The sequence below is a fragment of the Heterodontus francisci genome, unplaced genomic scaffold (genome assembly GCF_036365525.1).
Source record: "Heterodontus francisci isolate sHetFra1 unplaced genomic scaffold, sHetFra1.hap1 HAP1_SCAFFOLD_1162, whole genome shotgun sequence".
In the NCBI taxonomy this organism is placed as follows: domain Eukaryota; kingdom Metazoa; phylum Chordata; class Chondrichthyes; order Heterodontiformes; family Heterodontidae; genus Heterodontus; species Heterodontus francisci.
Window position 1 is genome coordinate 98,178 of NW_027142193.1, and position 18,746 is coordinate 116,923.

General features: G+C 45.4%; 1 protein-coding gene across 1 annotated transcript; it reads left to right on the forward strand.

Annotated features, from left to right (window-relative positions):
* The first annotated feature begins 6,177 nt into the window (after window positions 1-6,177).
* Window positions 6,178-18,365, forward strand: LOC137366726 (uncharacterized). The gene is made up of 6 exons (XM_068028392.1): window positions 6,178-6,415; window positions 8,304-8,375; window positions 9,632-9,916; window positions 12,122-12,200; window positions 13,608-13,808; window positions 18,009-18,365. The coding sequence occupies exons 1-6, from the start codon at window positions 6,389-6,391 to the stop codon at window positions 18,053-18,055; spliced, it is 711 nt and encodes a 236-aa protein (XP_067884493.1). The 5' UTR covers window positions 6,178-6,388; the 3' UTR covers window positions 18,056-18,365.
* Window positions 18,366-18,746: the final 381 nt, after the last annotated feature.

An 18,746-nucleotide genomic window follows, 5' to 3' on the forward strand; every position in this document is an offset into this window, starting at 1 on the left:
GAGTCCTCCCCCCGACCAGCAGACCCATTCACCCGCCTCCAGCATTCTCCCTCTACCTGGACCCCTCACCCTGGCCTCTTACCCGCTCTTGATCTCTTCATTGAAAACTGTCGGCGAGACATTGGTCGTCTCAATTTCTCTGCTCCCCTCACTCACTCTAACCTGTCCCCCTCTGAACTTGAGGCACTCCGTTCTCTCAGGTCTAACCCCGACATGGTCATCAAACCTGCAGACAAGGGTGGTGCTGTTGTTGTATGGCGTACCGACCTCTACCTTGCAGAAGCTCAACGCCAACTCACAGACACCTCTTCCTACCTCCCTCTGGACCATGACCCCACCACCGAACATCAAGCCACCGTCCAAAGGACTGTCACTGACCTCATCTCCTCTGGAGATCTTCCCTCTACAGCTTCCAACCTCATAGTCCCGCAACCCCGGACAGCCCGCTTCTACCTCCTTCCCAAAATCCACAAACAGGACTGTCCCGGCAGACCCATTGTGTCAGCCTGCTCCTGCCCAACTGAACTTATTTCTTCCTATCTAGACTCTCTCTTTTCTCCGCTGGTCCAGTCTCTTCCCACCTACATCCGTGACTCTTCTGACGCCCTACGTCATTTTGACAATTTCCAGTTTCCTGGTCCCAACCGCCTCCTCTTCACTATGGACGTCCAATCGCTCTACACCTCCATCCCCCACCAGGATGGTTTGAGGGCTCTCCGCTTCTTCCTGGAACAGAGGCCCAACCAGTCCCCATCCACCAACACCCTCCTCCGCCTGGCTGAACTTGTTCTCACATTGAACAACTTCTCCTTCAACTCCACTCACTTCCTTCAAGTAAAAGGTGTTGCTATGGGTACCCGCATGGGTCCTAGTTATGCCTGTCTTTTTGTGGGATATGTCGAGCATTCTTTGTTCCAGTCCTACTCAGGCCCCCTCCCCCAACTCTTTTTCCGGTACATTGATGACTGTATCGGTGCCGTTTCCTGCTCCCGCCCCGAACTAGAAAACTTTATCAACTTTGCTTCCAATTTCCACCCTTCTCTCACCTTTACATGGTCCATCTCTGACACTTCCCTTCCCTTCCTCGACTTCTCTGTCTCCATCTCTGGGGATAGGTTGTCTACCAATATCCATTATAAGCCCACTGACTCCCACAGCTACCTCGACTACACTTCTTCACACCCTACCTCCTGTAAGGACTCCATTCCATTCTCCCAGTTTCTCCGTCTCCGACGCATCTGCTCTGATGATGCTACCTTCCATGACGGTGCTTCTGATATGACCTCCTTTTTCCTCAACCGAGGATTTCCCCCCACTGTGGTTGACAGGGCCCTCAACCGTGTCCGACCCATTCCCCGCACCTCTACCCTCACCCCTTCCCCTCCCTCCCAGAACCGTGACAGGGTTCCCCTTGTCCTCACTTTTCATCCCACCAGCCTCCATATCCAAAGGATCATCCTCCGCCATTTTCACCACCTCCAGCGTGATGCCACTACCAGTCGCATCTTCCCCTCCCTTCCCCTGTCAGCATTCCGAAGGGATCGTTCCCTCCGCGACACCCTGGTCCACTCCTCCATTACCCCCACCACCTCGTCCCCGTCCCAGGGCACCTTCCCTTGCAATCGCAGGAGGTGTAATACCTGCCCATTTACCTCCTCTCTCCTCACTATCCCAGGCCCCAAACACTCCTTTCAGGTGAAGCAGCGATTTACTTGTACTTCTTTCAATATAGTATACTGTATTCGCTGCTCACAGTGTGGTCTCCTCTACATTGGGGAGACCAAGCGCAGACTGGGTGACCGCTTTGCGGAACATCTCCGCTCTGTCCGCAAGCAGGACCCTGAGCTTCCGGTTGCTTGCCATTTCAACACTCCCCCCTGCTCTCATGCTCACATCTCTGTCCTGGGATTGCTGCAGTGTTCCAGTGAACATCAACGCAAGCTCGAGGAACAGCATCTCATCTACCGATTAGGCACACTACAGCCTGCCGGTCTGAACATTGAGTTCAATAATTTCAGAGCATGACAGCCCCCCACTTTACTTTCATTTTTAGTTATTTTTTCTTCCTTTTTTTTTGGCATTCCTTTTTACATTTTTTACAATCTTTTTTTGTATTTATTTCAGTTCATCTTAGTTTGTTCAGTTTGCTCACCCACTGTTTTTTTCAGGTTGTTTTTCTTCAGGTTTGCACTTGCTGATGTTCAATATTCAGTATATTCACACCTAATCTGTACTAATGCTTTGTCTTTCAACACACCATTAACATCTTGTTTGCCTTTGCTCCGTGACCTTTTGGTCAGCTATGTGGCCTGGTCCAATCTGCACCTTCTCCTTTGTTATCTCTTGCCCAACCCCCACCTCACTTGTTTATAATCTGTGACTTTTCTAATATTTGTCAGTTCCGAAGAAGGGTCACTGACCCGAAACGTTAACTCTGCTTCTCTTTCCACAGATGCTGCCAGACCTGCTGAGTGAATCCAGCATTTCTTGTTTTTGTTTCAGATTTCCAGCATCCGCAGTATTTTGCTTTTATTTTAGTGTTTAATTCACTGCCACTTCTCTTCCAGGAATGCCTACCTTGAAGAAGTTCTGCTCTTCTCTCCGACGGGATTTTCGTTTGTCTCTTTTACCTTGTTCACCTTCATTGCTTTCTATTTCCCTCCTGGTGTTTGATAAGGTATCTACCAAAACCCGTTTTCACAGCCACATCTCCTTCCTCAGTGACTGTCTCCGGCTCCGACTGATTCCACGTGGATTCCAACTGCAGTTTCACCCATCATGCTTTGAAACCACCCAGGATCACAGGTATCTCCGAGAAATACAACGTTCCTCGGACTGCTACTCTCGCCGCATCCTGAGATCCACACTCAGTGCTATGCGCCGCCATATGCACACACTGGACCTCTCTCTCCAGCAGCACCGTCTCACCTTATCTCAAATTTGTTCTACTCCACAGTTTCATCTCATCTTACGTCTCATCCGACGCATTAACAAAAAACTTTTTTTCTTCCTTTCAGGTGTTAAGGAACGCAAGCTCCAGCAGCTGATGGGGACTAATGCCCCTCCAGATCCTCCTTCCGCTTCACTTCCCTCTGACCCCACCCCTTCTGATCTGACCCCTTGCCGTGTATTCACTATACCCTCTGACCTCCCCCTCTCTGATGCTGAGCGTTCTGTACTCAGCAAAGGTCTCAGTTTTATCCCCTTACGCCCCCACCTCAATGAATTTCGCACTCGGCATGACGTTGAGCTCTTCTTCCGTCGCCTCCGCCTCCGGGCTCACTTCTTCGACCAGGAGTCCTCCCCCCGACCAGCAGACCCATTCACCCGCCTCCAGCATTCTCCCTCTACCTGGACCCCTCACCCTGGCCTCTTACCCGCTCTTGATCTCTTCATTGAAAACTGTCGGCGAGACATTGGTCGTCTCAATTTCTCTGCTCCCCTCACTCACTCTAACCTGTCCCCCTCTGAACTTGAGGCACTCCGTTCTCTCAGGTCTAACCCCGACATGGTCATCAAACCTGCAGACAAGGGTGGTGCTGTTGTTGTATGGCGTACCGACCTCTACCTTGCAGAAGCTCAACGCCAACTCACAGACACCTCTTCCTACCTCCCTCTGGACCATGACCCCACCACCGAACATCAAGCCACCGTCCAAAGGACTGTCACTGACCTCATCTCCTCTGGAGATCTTCCCTCTACAGCTTCCAACCTCATAGTCCCGCAACCCCGGACAGCCCGCTTCTACCTCCTTCCCAAAATCCACAAACAGGACTGTCCCGGCAGACCCATTGTGTCAGCCTGCTCCTGCCCAACTGAACTTATTTCTTCCTATCTAGACTCTCTCTTTTCTCCGCTGGTCCAGTCTCTTCCCACCTACATCCGTGACTCTTCTGACGCCCTACGTCATTTTGACAATTTCCAGTTTCCTGGTCCCAACCGCCTCCTCTTCACTATGGACGTCCAATCGCTCTACACCTCCATCCCCCACCAGGATGGTTTGAGGGCTCTCCGCTTCTTCCTGGAACAGAGGCCCAACCAGTCCCCATCCACCAACACCCTCCTCCGCCTGGCTGAACTTGTTCTCACATTGAACAACTTCTCCTTCAACTCCACTCACTTCCTTCAAGTAAAAGGTGTTGCTATGGGTACCCGCATGGGTCCTAGTTATGCCTGTCTTTTTGTGGGATATGTCGAGCATTCTTTGTTCCAGTCCTACTCAGGCCCCCTCCCCCAACTCTTTTTCCGGTACATTGATGACTGTATCGGTGCCGTTTCCTGCTCCCGCCCCGAACTAGAAAACTTTATCAACTTTGCTTCCAATTTCCACCCTTCTCTCACCTTTACATGGTCCATCTCTGACACTTCCCTTCCCTTCCTCGACTTCTCTGTCTCCATCTCTGGGGATAGGTTGTCTACCAATATCCATTATAAGCCCACTGACTCCCACAGCTACCTCGACTACACTTCTTCACACCCTACCTCCTGTAAGGACTCCATTCCATTCTCCCAGTTTCTCCGTCTCCGACGCATCTGCTCTGATGATGCTACCTTCCATGACGGTGCTTCTGATATGACCTCCTTTTTCCTCAACCGAGGATTTCCCCCCACTGTGGTTGACAGGGCCCTCAACCGTGTCCGACCCATTCCCCGCACCTCTACCCTCACCCCTTCCCCTCCCTCCCAGAACCGTGACAGGGTTCCCCTTGTCCTCACTTTTCATCCCACCAGCCTCCATATCCAAAGGATCATCCTCCGCCATTTTCACCACCTCCAGCGTGATGCCACTACCAGTCGCATCTTCCCCTCCCTTCCCCTGTCAGCATTCCGAAGGGATCGTTCCCTCCGCGACACCCTGGTCCACTCCTCCATTACCCCCACCACCTCGTCCCCGTCCCAGGGCACCTTCCCTTGCAATCGCAGGAGGTGTAATACCTGCCCATTTACCTCCTCTCTCCTCACTATCCCAGGCCCCAAACACTCCTTTCAGGTGAAGCAGCGATTTACTTGTACTTCTTTCAATATAGTATACTGTATTCGCTGCTCACAGTGTGGTCTCCTCTACATTGGGGAGACCAAGCGCAGACTGGGTGACCGCTTTGCGGAACATCTCCGCTCTGTCCGCAAGCAGGACCCTGAGCTTCCGGTTGCTTGCCATTTCAACACTCCCCCCTGCTCTCATGCTCACATCTCTGTCCTGGGATTGCTGCAGTGTTCCAGTGAACATCAACGCAAGCTCGAGGAACAGCATCTCATCTACCGATTAGGCACACTACAGCCTGCCGGTCTGAACATTGAGTTCAATAATTTCAGAGCATGACAGCCCCCCACTTTACTTTCATTTTTAGTTATTTTTTCTTCCTTTTTTGTGCATTCCTTTTTACATTTTTTACAATCTTTTTTTGTATTTATTTCAGTTCATCTTAGTTTGTTCAGTTTGCTCACCCACTGTTTTTTTCAGGTTGTTTTTCTTCAGGTTTGCACTTGCTGATGTTCAATATTCAGTATATTCACACCTAATCTGTACTAATGCTTTGTCTTTCAACACACCATTAACATCTTGTTTGCCTTTGCTCCGTGACCTTTTGGTCAGCTATGTGGCCTGGTCCAATCTGCACCTTCTCCTTTGTTATCTCTTGCCCAACCCCCACCTCACTTGTTTATAATCTGTGACTTTTCTAATATTTGTCAGTTCCGAAGAAGGGTCACTGACCCGAAACGTTAACTCTGCTTCTCTTTCCACAGATGCTGCCAGACCTGCTGAGTGAATCCAGCATTTCTTGTTTTTGTTTCAGATTTCCAGCATCCGCAGTATTTTGCTTTTAAAATAAACACTTCGCCTGTCTGCCCCGGAATAAATAGCAAAATTTATGACTATTTTATGTCTGTAAATGATGGGATGTTGCAAATTGATTTAAACTCGTACGTTTGGACAAACAACTTAAAAACAATTATTCACAAGTCTAGTCCAACTTAACTACAGATTCGACCCGATAAGGTAATAAATGCCAACACTCTTGAATTTGTTGCAGTACCTTAAGCTTTACTCTGTATGGCTTTCAGAAATTAAACATTACACATGCACTACAAGATTAAAGATTATACATAGGTTAGGTTACATAGAATTCCAGTAAAATAGCACTAAAATCCCAGAGAATATTCCTTCTTTTCTGAACGGAGGGATGTGACTAGTGGTGTTCCGCAGGGATCAGTGCTGGGACCTTTGCTGTCTGTAGTATATATAAATGATTTGGAGGAAAATGTAGCTGGTCTGATTAGTAAGTTTGTGGACGACACAAAGGTTGGTGGAGTTGCGAATAATGATGAGGATTGTCAGAGGATACAGCAGGATATAGATCGGTTGGAGACTTGGGCGGAGAAATGGCAGATGGAGTTTAATTTGGACAAATGTGAGGTAATGCATTTTGGAAGGTCTAATACAGGTGGGAAGTATACAGTAAATGGCAGAGCCCTTAGGAGTATTGACAGGCAGAGAGATCTGGGCGTACAGGTCCACAGGTCACTGAAAGTGGCAACGCAGGTGGATAAGGTAGTCAAGAAGGCATACGGCATGCTTGTCTTCATCGGTCGGGGCATAGAGTATAAAAATAGGCAAGTCATGTTGCAGCTGTACAGAACTTTAGTTAGGCCACACTTAGAATATTGCGTGCAATTCTGGTCGCCACACTACCAGAAGGACGTGGAGGCTTTGGAGAGGGTACAGAAGAGGTTTACCAGGATGTTGCCTGGTCTGGAGGGCATTAGCTATGAGGAGAGGTTGGATAAACTCGGATTGTTTTCACTGGAACGACGGAGGTGGAGGGGCGACATGATAGAGGTTTACAAAGTTATAAGCGGCATGGCGAGAGTGGATAGTCAGAAGCTTTTTCCCAGGGTGGAAGAGTCAGTTACTAGGGGACAGAGGTTTAAGGTGAGAGGGGCAAAGTTTAGAGGGGATGTGCGAGGCAAGTTCTTTACACAGAGGGTGGTGAGTGCCTGGAACTTGTTGCCGGGGGAGGTGGTGGAAGCAGGTACCATAGAGACGTTTAAGAGGCATCTTGACAAATACATGAATAGGATGGGAATAGAGGGATACGGTCCCCGGAAGTGCAGACGGTTTTAGTTTAGGCAGGCATCAAGATCGGGCCGAATGGCCTGTTCCTGTGCTGTACTGTTCTTTGTTCTGTACTTCATTTCTTTGCTACCAATGTTTATATTTAAATGCAATAAGTTTTGGTCCTGCACATTGTGCAGGTGACCTCACAATGGTCTGGCCATGACAGCATAAACCAGTAACCATGTTAACACAGTTTCAACCTAAGGATAGCTGTGATGTGGCTTCATATCATCAAGAGTCAACGTGTGGAAACATCGTAGACTTCAGTGCTGCTTTATTTAAGCGTCCATCACTTTTCTTTATCGCAATAGTTGTTGGTGTGATTTGTACTGGTACAAATCAGGTACAACTGGTCCAGTTTTGGTATTGAGAGGAAGCTGGGTGTTCTTGTTCACAAATCAGCAAGTTAACATGTAGGTACAGAAAGCAAATAGTGTGATAGCCTTTTAATCACCAACCCTTTGTAATAGAGTGAAGAACTCTAATGACAACCGTGGATAAAGTCTTAGTGAGACCACACCTGCAATACTGTTTCTAGTTTTGGTCATCTTATTGTAAGGGAGGACACACTTAGCTTGGAGGGAGTGCAACAATGGTTCACTCCGCTGATTGCTGGGATGAGGGGATTCTCTTATGAGAAGAGACAGAGTAAACTAGGCCGAGATTCCCAAGAATTTTTACATTTCTTCATGGGATGTCAGTGTTGATGACAAGGCCAGCACTTGTTACCCATCCTTAATTGTCCTTGAGAAGGTGATGGTGAGCTTCCTTCTTGAACTCTGATGTTATTAGGAAGGAAGTTCCAGGATTTTGACCCAGTGACCGTGATGGAAATGTGATCTAGCTTCAAATCAGGATGGTGGAAAGGAGTTACACAATCTACAAAGGCCCAGTGTCTGCTGCGATAGCTACTGTTCACTGAAATAACAATAAAAGTCCTTGAATTAGTCTCAGCATCTCTGGGATAGGCTGAGGAAAGCTGGCCAGGAAACCAACCATGCTGCAGTCCAGAGACTCCTGCTTGAACTGCTGACTTCACTGTCCAAGATCACCTGGGCCTTCTGGTTGATATTGGAAACTAGTTCCTTGCACTAAAGAGAGGAAAAGCAATATTTCGTTATTTCTAGTGAATATATTCCCTCGTCGCACACCTCTGATTTATTTTCAGTCTTCTTTTCCTTTTCAGAACACAATATTGAATGATAAAATGATGTGCTTTAACATCAAGCGTTCCAGACGACAATCAAAGTCATTTGAGGTATTTTATTGAGCTGTTGTAATGTTTTCTGATAAAGCAGCTTAAAGTGCAGAGTCCATCAAAAACAGCATTTTGTGATCAAATCTGGTAAACTGCTGCCCAAATCGCAACAAGGTAATACACCTCCCTGCATGCACACCAGATTCCCTCTTGACTGCAGGCTTCGTTTTTTCTATAGTTGACCTTTAGTTGCTATTCAGCATCTTCTCCACAGAAGGGTGGTGTTTCCTGGAGGTTTATCAGTAAGCTGGTTTCAGTAGAAAGTGTCTCTCACCTGTTCCCTGGAAATGTCAGCAATTCAGTCTTTTAGCAGTTCAGTTAACCATTATTATATCTGTTCTGCGTCTTTAGGATCCTATTTCTGTTTTAAAATACCCTCCCTATTTATGGATTCTCCTCTTTTGGACCTCATACACCCCCTCTTCAGTGCCTTTATTGCCTCTTCATGACCAATATTCTGCACTCACTTGGTAAGAGCTGCATTCGAATGACCTGACTGATGTGACTCCTAATTTCCTTCCTTCTCGCTCTCTCTGTTTCTAGTTCTTGCTGTCTCTTTCTGTCTCTCGCACTCGTGCCTGCATTTGCACTGGCTGGCTTTCTCATTCAGGCAAGCTCACCAATACTTTTTTACACTCATGCTCTTTCTTGACTTGTTCAAGCCTCGCAGCACCACAGGATGTGTTTTAACTTCATCCTGTGTAGGTGGATGCTGCAAAGTTACAATGAGTAACTGGGTGAGGCAGGCAAGTAAATATCTGCATAGATATAGGAGTGTTCAAATACTGAGTGTTTAACTGAAAAGCAAAGGGATTATTTAATAACTGAGAGTTAAAACACTAACAGAAGTGTTCATATGTAATGGCCGTGATGAATTTGTGCATGTCATGTGCTGACAATCTAACTGGGTAATTTACAAACGTGCTAAATGATGAACTGTCAATGTTGACTTATTAACCAGTGGATGTGAGATGGTGACATCATTCTTCAGAGTAGATTTTGTCTGAGCGAGGGAGGAAAACCAATGGAAAGATTTCACAGTTTAACTATCATGGAATCATGCATTACTTCCCCTCCTCAAGACCCAGCTGTTGTATCCACAATGCCTCCATTTTTATTTTGGTGGGGGTGTGGTAAGTGTCTGGGAGTTTCACGGCACAATAGATGTAACTGGGAAGAGGGAACGTTCTGAGATATAATCATTGACGCACTTTCTCAAAAACAAATTTCTGCAGTCACCTGAATTATCGTTTCAGTCACCCAATCGCCCTGTGGACACCGTCTCCTCGCGAGTATCATCCTCGCTTAGTAGTGTGTCGTCAACATCATCACCATCCAGTCCCAAGGTTCCCAAGCGTTCCATCCTGGCAGCCGTCTGTAATTGGATCCAGAAGGGTTCTGGTCGATCAACTTCAGGCAATTGTGTTCCCGAGTGTTCTCCCTCAGTGACTGCCTGCTTTTCTAAAGGGGCATTTCCTGGGTGCAGGCACTATAACATCGGGAACATCCAAGAGGATGACCATCTGTACAACAGCACTTTGGTAAGTACATCGATTGTTTCTGTTAGTCATGTTCATGCTGCTTAATGACTGTTGCTTCTCTCAATATATTCATAGACATTAAAAAAAAAAGTTCCTCTTGTATTTAAGAAATAAATGACCTCAGACCATTTGTTACCATCTAGTCATATTGAAGATGGTGGTGTGTCTGCTCTTAGTGCTAATTCACAATGTCTAATTTACACATTGTTGATATCTTTTCTGTCTCTTGAGTATTTTGGCCATCATTTCAACTTTCCTTTGGAATGCTGTCGCACTGTTTGAGTTTTGCTGACATTCCTCATTAAATGTACAGGCTACACCAAGGTGTGACACACTCATCCCCTTCTTCAGGGAATGAGCTGAAATCTATTCATTTCTGATTTCTCCCCATCCTTGTACCTGATTGTAACAATGTACCAAGCAGGTACAGATTGAAGGCTGGGTTCTTCAATGAGTGTGGAGTTAACCACAGGCACCTCTGTCACCTCCTGTTAGTTAATTGAGTAATAATAGCAGAGTCCTTGAACAGTTTTTCTTCCTTGGCCTTGGCTCACGTGAAGTTTCAAAGGTGGGAAGAGAGCAAATGAAAAATAGGAGTGGAGAAAGGTACAGTCCAAAATCGAATTGTCACCATGTTACTGATTCAAAAATGACGACTCAAACCTAAACATTATTGGTCACATGGGTAACAAGCTGGCCATATAACTTAATGACCCACTCATATATTTTATGTTGGGAAAGATTATTTCAAGCCTCTTTGATTGTGGTTTCTAAATAGCTCAGTGTGATTTCTGGAAACTTTCTTCTGATATTTAAGCATTATAATTTAACACAACCTCTGGATGAGTTCTGGCAAAGAAAATATTTGTGAGCTAAATGTTTAGCTTTACCAGGGCAAGCGATCATTCAGACAGCAGACCTCTGTACGTCAGAGTTTAATAATTACCAAGTGAGTATTGGCTGAGAGTGGTGTCAATGAGTTGGAGTGGGCCATGTCTGGGCAGGTCTTAGAGCCAACATTTCATAGCAAACAGAATCTATTTAAACACAACATTTACCAACTACCACAAACTGAACTCATGACCAAAACTATAGCAAAGTCTCCTGATAGAAGTAGGATTATTTCTGCAACAACATGTAATGAGTGGAGGATAGGTATAAAATTATAGAATGATACAGCATAGAAAGAGGCCATTTGGCCTACTGTGTCTGTGCAGCCTCTTTGAATGTGCTGTCCGGTGCGTCCCCCTCCCTTGCCCTTTCCCCATTGCTCTGTAAATTTTCCTCCTTCAAGTAATTCACCAGTTCCTTTTTGAAGGTTGTCATTGAATCTGCATTCTCCGCCCATTCAGACAGTGCATTCCAAATCATAACTTGCTGCATTTAATAAAAACCTCTTCCTTTTACCACTGATTCTTCCACCATGACATTATTATTTTTTAATTATATATTTACTGGCCCTTCTGACACTGGAATCAGAGTAAATAAGGAGGAGTTATCAAATTCTTCATGATTTTGAACACCTCCATCAAATCTCCCCCTGACCTTCGATGCTGTAACAACCACCAGCCCATAACTGAAGTCCTTCATTTTTGGTGTCATTCTAGTAAATCTAGTGGTGCGATGAATAAAGATGGAAGCTACTTCTGTCAGAATTTTCATCTTATTACTGAGCGAATCAGCCTTTACAGCCTGTATCAAATCTTCACATCACCTTCTCTGCTGTAAGGAGAACAACCATAGCTTTGAGTTAGAATTTCAGGTGCGAAAGGAGGAATGAGAGAGAGAGAGAGAGAGAGACAGAGAGACAGAGAGAGAGCGTGCTTTCCAGAGGGAAAAGTTTGAGAAGGAATTACAAGCACAAAAAGACAGTGAAATCAGACAGATTGAATTGGTGAGGGAAAAATTGTCTTTACGTAGTGGAGAAGCCGCTGGTAATTCAAATGATCCTAGTCCAGAGACAAGCTGTGATTTCTTACACTATTCCCGGTTAGTATCCAAATTTGAAGATGATGATATTGAAGCCTTTTCTCATATACTTTGAGAATAAGTTGCTGAGACAGAACACTTGGGAACCTTACCTTTTGGAAAGGTCTTGCACTTTTTGCTCTCTCTCTCTCTCTATATAAAATATATTCATGAAAAGTAATTAAATTTCTATTTCTTCATGTTACTGATCAAGCTAGGACACCTGTTATTTTGCAGAGATCCTCACCCAAGCAGACCCTGGAACCAGAACCTTCTGAGAATTCTCAGTTCACACAGACCAATTCACAAGATCGAGGTGAGGGGTGAAAATTGTCTCAGTTTGATAAATCGATCCCAAAAGATACATAAACCTCTGCCAGCAGATTTATATTTTCTTCTCATTTCGCAAAAGGCCGGGAAAATCCAGATTCCTATAATTGAACTTACCCAACTGCACTCAGCAGGATCTAACTTGGGAGTCATTTAGCTTCACATAACTCAGTAAACAGCTATTTGTCTGCACCTAATGAAAGCATAAAGCCTCCTCCAGTTTAGTGACTCGTGTCAGCTAATCCCTCGCAAAGCTATATTGTGTCATGGGGACAAATCTGGAGTTGATTGTGGATTTAACTAAAAATAATTCAGAATTTATCAGCATTATTCTGGTTTCTTCACTGTAATTCAAATTGAATATTCAACAATACATGAAACATGTTATTTTACTGAAATCAAGAAGCATCTTTATTCAGTTGGCCGCAGAGCACCTTGACGATGAAGCAGAAAAATCCAATGGGGTCCTCAGCACCGAATGTGCTAATCAGTAACACCCTCCCCACCACCTTTTCTGGTGAAAAGTGGAGACCAGAAAAAAGTTGAAGACAGTATCAGGCTTCATGGCTGTGATTCTCTCATGATTAAAAATCCTGTCAACTCTCACTGTCCAGATAGCACCAAGCAGAAGGCCTCATTAGGGTGAGGGATTCCCAGTGCCTGTGGAATGCTATTGCAGTCAGGGTTTGAAAACATTCTCTGGATACAAGCGTCACTGGTAAAGCTGTCATTTATTGTTCATCCCTCATTGCCCTGAGAAGATGGTGGGACAGGCCCTATCATTGAGCCGCTGCTGGGTTTTTTTGATGATGGTGTTTCCCCATTTTTATTAGGTCGGGAATTCCAAGATTCAGACCCAACAATGAAGGAAGAATGAGGTTTGTCAATGTTTTTCAGTATTAACTCAATAGCTGTTTAACTGTTGGACCAGAGTAAAAACCCAATTGGTTCATTAATGTTCTTTAAGAAAGGAAACCGGATATCCTTACCTGGCCTGGCCCGTGCATGGTCGACCCTTAACTGCCCTCTGAAGAGGCTTAGCAAGACACTCAATTCTATCAAACTGTGACAAAAAAGGCAGCCGGTATTGATCTTCTTGGGGGGTAACTAAGGACAGGGAATAAATTCTGGTTGTGTCAGTAATACTGATATCCTGAGCGTGGATTAAAAAATGTTTTTCTTTTCAGTTATTTGGCCTATGCAATAATGGTGTAAACCTACAAACTTTTCTCTTGTGGGTTTGTGATACATTCTGAATCCTTGTCACAAATTCTAATCCTATTACTCTCAGCCATTCATAATTCTCCATCTAGATTATAGTTTTATGCTTAATCCAATCAACACTATAAAAATGAATGTGTAAATACCAATGTACATTTCTCCTGCTATTCAGAGTTGGTGATATCAGAGCAGGCCATTGTGTTCCATGCTTGGTACCCTACGAACCCTGCCCTTCTCCTAAGAATTCCTGACACAGACAAAATGGCTTGGCTGCAAACGCAATCGTGCTCAACACTACCCAGAGCACCAAAGAGGGACCTTGACGCGCACACGAAGCAGGATTACACTGTGAGGAGACGAACTTTTTATGCAGGTATGACTCAGTAGTGGAATAGCCCTTGAGAACTTCAGCAGACCTTTCCTGCCTTCTCTTATTTTTCCAGTTCCTCAATCCCTTCTGCAGGCACAGAATCAGACTTATCTTCAACAAAGGACAAGAACAAAGAACAAAGAAAATTACAGCACAGGAACAGGCCCTTCGGCCCTCCAAGCCTGCGCCGATCCAGATCCTCTATCTAAACCTGTCGCCTATTTTCTAAGGGTCTGTATCTCTTTGCTTCCTGCCCATTCATGTATCTGTCTAGGTACATCTTAAAAGACGCTATCGTGCCCGCGTCTACCACCTCCGCTGGCAATGCATTCCAGGCACCCACCACCCTCTGCGTAAAGAACTTTCCACGCATATCCCCCCTAAACTTTTCCCCTTTCACTTTGAACTCGTGACCCCTAGTAATTGAATCCCCCACTCTGGGAAAAAGCTTCTTGCTATCCACCCTGTCTATACCTCTCATGATTTTGTACACCTCAATCAGGTCCCCCCTCAACCTCCGTCTTTCTAATGAAAATAATCCTAATCTACTCAACCTCTCTTCATAGCTAGCGCCCTCCATACCAGGCAACATCCTGGTGAACCTCCTCTGCACCCTCTCCAAAGCATCCACATCCTTTTGGTAATGTGGCGACCAGAACTGCACGCAGTATTCCAAATGTGGCCGAACCAAAGTCCTATACAACTGTAACATGACCTGCCAACTCTTGCACTCAATACCCCGTCCGATGAAGGAAAGCATGCCGTATGTCTTCTTGACCACTCTATTGACCTGCGTTGCCACCTTCAGAGAACAATGGACCTGAACACCCAAATCTCTCTGTACATCAATTTTCCCCAGGACTTTTCCATTTACTGTATAGTTCACTCTTGAATTGGATCTTCCAAAATGCATCACCTCGCATTTGCCCGGATTGAACTCCATCTGCCATTTCTCTGCCCAACTCTCCAATCTATCTATATTCTGCTGTATTCTCTGACAGTCCCCTTCACTATCTGCTACTCCACCAATCTTAGTGTCGTCTGCAAACTTGCTAATCAGATCATCTATACTTTCCTCCAAATCATTTATGTATATCACAAACAACAGTGGTCCCAGCACGGATCCCTGTGGAACACCACTGGTCACATGTCTCCATTTTGAGAAACTCCCTTCCACTGCTACTCTCTGTCTCCTGTTGCCCAGCCAGTTCTTTATCCATCTAGCTAGTACACCCTGGACCCCATGCGCCTTCACTTTCTCCATCAGCCTACCATGGGGAACCTTATCAAATGCCTTACTGAAGTCCATGTATATGACATCTACAGCCCTTCACTCATCAATCAACTTTGTCACTTCCTCAAAGAATTCTATTAAGTTGGTAAGACATGACCTTCCCTGCACAAAACCATGTTGCCTATCACTGATAAGCCCATTTTCTTCCAAATGGGACTAGATCCTATCCCTCAATATCTTCTCCAGCAGCTTCCCTACCACTGACGTCAGGCTCACCGGTCTATAATTACCTGGATTATCCCTGCTACCCTTCTTAAACAAGGGGACAACATTAGCAATTCTCCAGTCCTCCGGGACCTCACCCGTGTTTAAGGATGCTGCAAAGATATCTGTTAAGGCCCCAGCTATTTCCTCTCTCGCTTCCCTCAGTAACCTGGGATAGATCCCATGCGGGCCTGGGGACTTGTCCACCTTAATGCCTTTTAGAATAACCAACACTTCCTCCCTCCTTATGCCGACTTGACCTAGAGTAATCAAACATCTATCCCTAACCTCAACATCCGTCATGTCCCTCTCCTCAGTGAATACCGATGCAAAGTACTCGTTTAGAATCTCACCTATTTTCTCTGACTCCAAGCATAACATTCCTCCTTTGTCCTTTAGTGGGCCAATCCTTTCTCTAGTTACCCTCTTGCTCCTTATATATGAATAAAAGGCTTTGGGATTTTCCTTAAGCCTGTTTGCTAAAGATATTTCATGAACCCTTTTAGCCCTCTTAATTCCTCGTTTCAGATTGGTCCTACATTCCCGATATTCTTCCAAAGCTTTGTCTTTCTTCAGCCGCCTAGACCTTATGTATGCTTCCTTTTTCCTCTTAGCTAGTTTCACAATTTCACCTGTCATCCATGGTTCCCTAATCTTGCCATTTCTATCCCTCATTTTCACAGGAACATGTCTTTCCTGCACGCTAATCAAACTCTCTTTAAAAGCCTCCCACATATCAAATGTGGATTTATCTTCAAACAGCTGCTCCCAATCTACATTCCCCAGCTCCTGCCGAATTTTGGTATAGTTGGCCTTCCCACAATTTAGCACTCTTCCTTTAGGACCACTCTCGTCTTTGTCCATGAGTATTCTAAAACTTACAGAATTGTGATCACTATTCCCAAAGTCGTCCCCTACTGAAACTTCAACCACCTGGCCAGGCTCATTCCCTAACACCAGGTCCAGTATGGCCCCTTCCCGAGTTGGACTATTTACATACTGCTCCAGAAAACCCTCCTGGATGCTCCTTACAAATTCTGCTCCATCTAGACCTCTAACACTAAGTGAATCCCAGTCAATGTTGGGAAAATTAAAATCTCCTATCACCACCACCCTGTTGCTCCTACATCTTTCCATAATGTTTACATATTTGTACCTCTATCTCACACTCGCTGTTGGGAGGCCTGTAGTACAGCCCCAACATTGTTACCGCACCCTTCCTATTTCTGAGTTCTGCCCATATTGCCTCACTGCTCGAGTCCTCCATAGTGCCCTCCTTCAGCACAGCTGTGATATCCTCTTTGACCAGTAATGCAACTCCTCCACCCCTTTTACCTCCCTCTCTATCCCGCCTGAAGCATCAATATCCTGGGATATTTAGTTGCCAATCGTGCCCTTCCTTCAACCAAGTCTCAGTAATAGCAATAACATCATACTCCCAGGTACTAATCCAAGCCCTAAGTTCATCTGCCTTACCTACTACACTTCCCGCATTAAAACAAATGCACCTCAGACCACCAGTCCCTTTGCGTTCATCATCTGCTCCCTGCCTGCTCTTCCCCTTGGTCACGCTGACTTTATTATCTAGTTCCTTACAGGCTTTAGTTACTACCTCCTTACTGTCCACTGACCTCCTCATTTGGTTCCCATCCCCCTGCCACATTAGTTTAAACCCTCCCCAACAGCGTTAGCAAAAGCACCCCCAAGGACATTGGTTCCAGTCCGGCCCAGGTGTAGACCGTCCAATTTGTTATAGTCCCACCTCCCCCAGAACCGGTCCCAATGTCCCAAAAATCTGAACCCCTCCCTCCTGCACCATCTCTCAAGCCACGCTTTCATCCTGACTATTCTTTCATTTCTTCTCTGACTATCACGTGGCACTGGTAGCAATCCTGAGATTACTACCTCTGAGGTCCTACTTTTTAACTTGGCTCCTAACTCCCTAAATTCTGCTTGTAGGACCTCATCCCGTTTTTTACCTATATCATTGGTGCCTATGTGCACAATGACAACTGGCTGTTCACCCTCCCCCTTTCAGAATGTTCTGCAGCCGATCTGAGACATCCCTGACCCGTGCACCTGGGAGGCAACATACCATTCGGGAGCCTCGTTTTCGACCACAGAACCGCCTATCTACAACTGCAAGAAATTAGGAAAAAGTTTGATTGCCATTTATGTTGCACTTATTTTGAATTCATGTTCAGCTTTATATTTTACTGTTATTTTGTATACATTGTTATGATGAAGTGAGAAAGGTGTCTCGGGGCCCTTTACAACCTTCACCTGGACTACTGCAGCAGGATTTCATTTGAAACACACTGTGTTTTGAGCTCCCTCTTGGTGAATCCTTGTTCACCACTTTCCAATTATAGAAATGAGCACAAACAGGCATTCTTAGGTTTAAAGAAGAGAAGTGAAATTTATTAAAATTTAAATTTGAACTCTAATCCGGTTAACGCCTACGGATACACACTGTGCCCCACGCCAGCCTGCATACACGATATGCACATGCAAATAGAGACAGAAAAGAGCAGAAGAAAGATCAAGTGAAGAGGTTTGAGGCAATCTCTGAACAGTTTCTTGTTACTGTGCTTCGAGCTCACTGTCGAGTCCTTTTGTAGGTAGTTCTTGCTGGAGGTAATTTTTGCTTTTCACTGGGGCCCAGTATTCTTCTTAAACCTTGTCTCTCTCTCTCTCTCTCTTAGGGTTCCTGTGTCTTCAATGGATTCCAAAGCTGGGGAGAATGAGATGAGAGGAGACAAGATAGAGATGTTCCCAATCCAGGAGCCAGCAGCTTTCTCTCTTCAAGTTCTCGGTGACGAGTTCAATACCTGCAATAGCTAGTTCATCACATGACTAAACTGGTCTGATCACGTCTTCTGTGTACTGATCAGCAGTCTTGCTTTTTCCACCAAAACCCGAATGTTCCCTTTTTTTCTGACTGATCTTGTCAGATGATGGAAAACGCTTTGATTGGTCCCTGGAGAGAAAGCTTTGTTTGAATCTGTGGTATCTTCCCGCCTCTCATCCAGCTGGTTTCAGTGGGGGAGGGGCGGACGGACATTGGAAACTGTTGGTGTTGCGTCATCGAGTTGAGTTCTATACAAGGTGTGATCTGTTTCCGATGGGTTCTGTTGTCCGATTGACTTGATTATATATAAAACCGGTGGATTTCATTGTCTCCTTCACCAGCTTGGAGCCAGTGATGATGTAGGTGACTGGCTGAGAGCAGAAGGCAATGTCTCTGTGGGGTGGAGTGGGTTTTGGTTTAGCATTTGAAAAGCTTGTCCTTTCTGTTCTGAGACCAACAGCCTGTCCTCTGCTAACTGTTTTTTTCATCACTGTCCTTTTCACAGCCATTTCCCCCCAAACTGGGGTGTTACCCCTGGAGAATAAAGTCTTGGATTAAAAATGATAATCCTTTAGTTGCCCCTACGAGGATC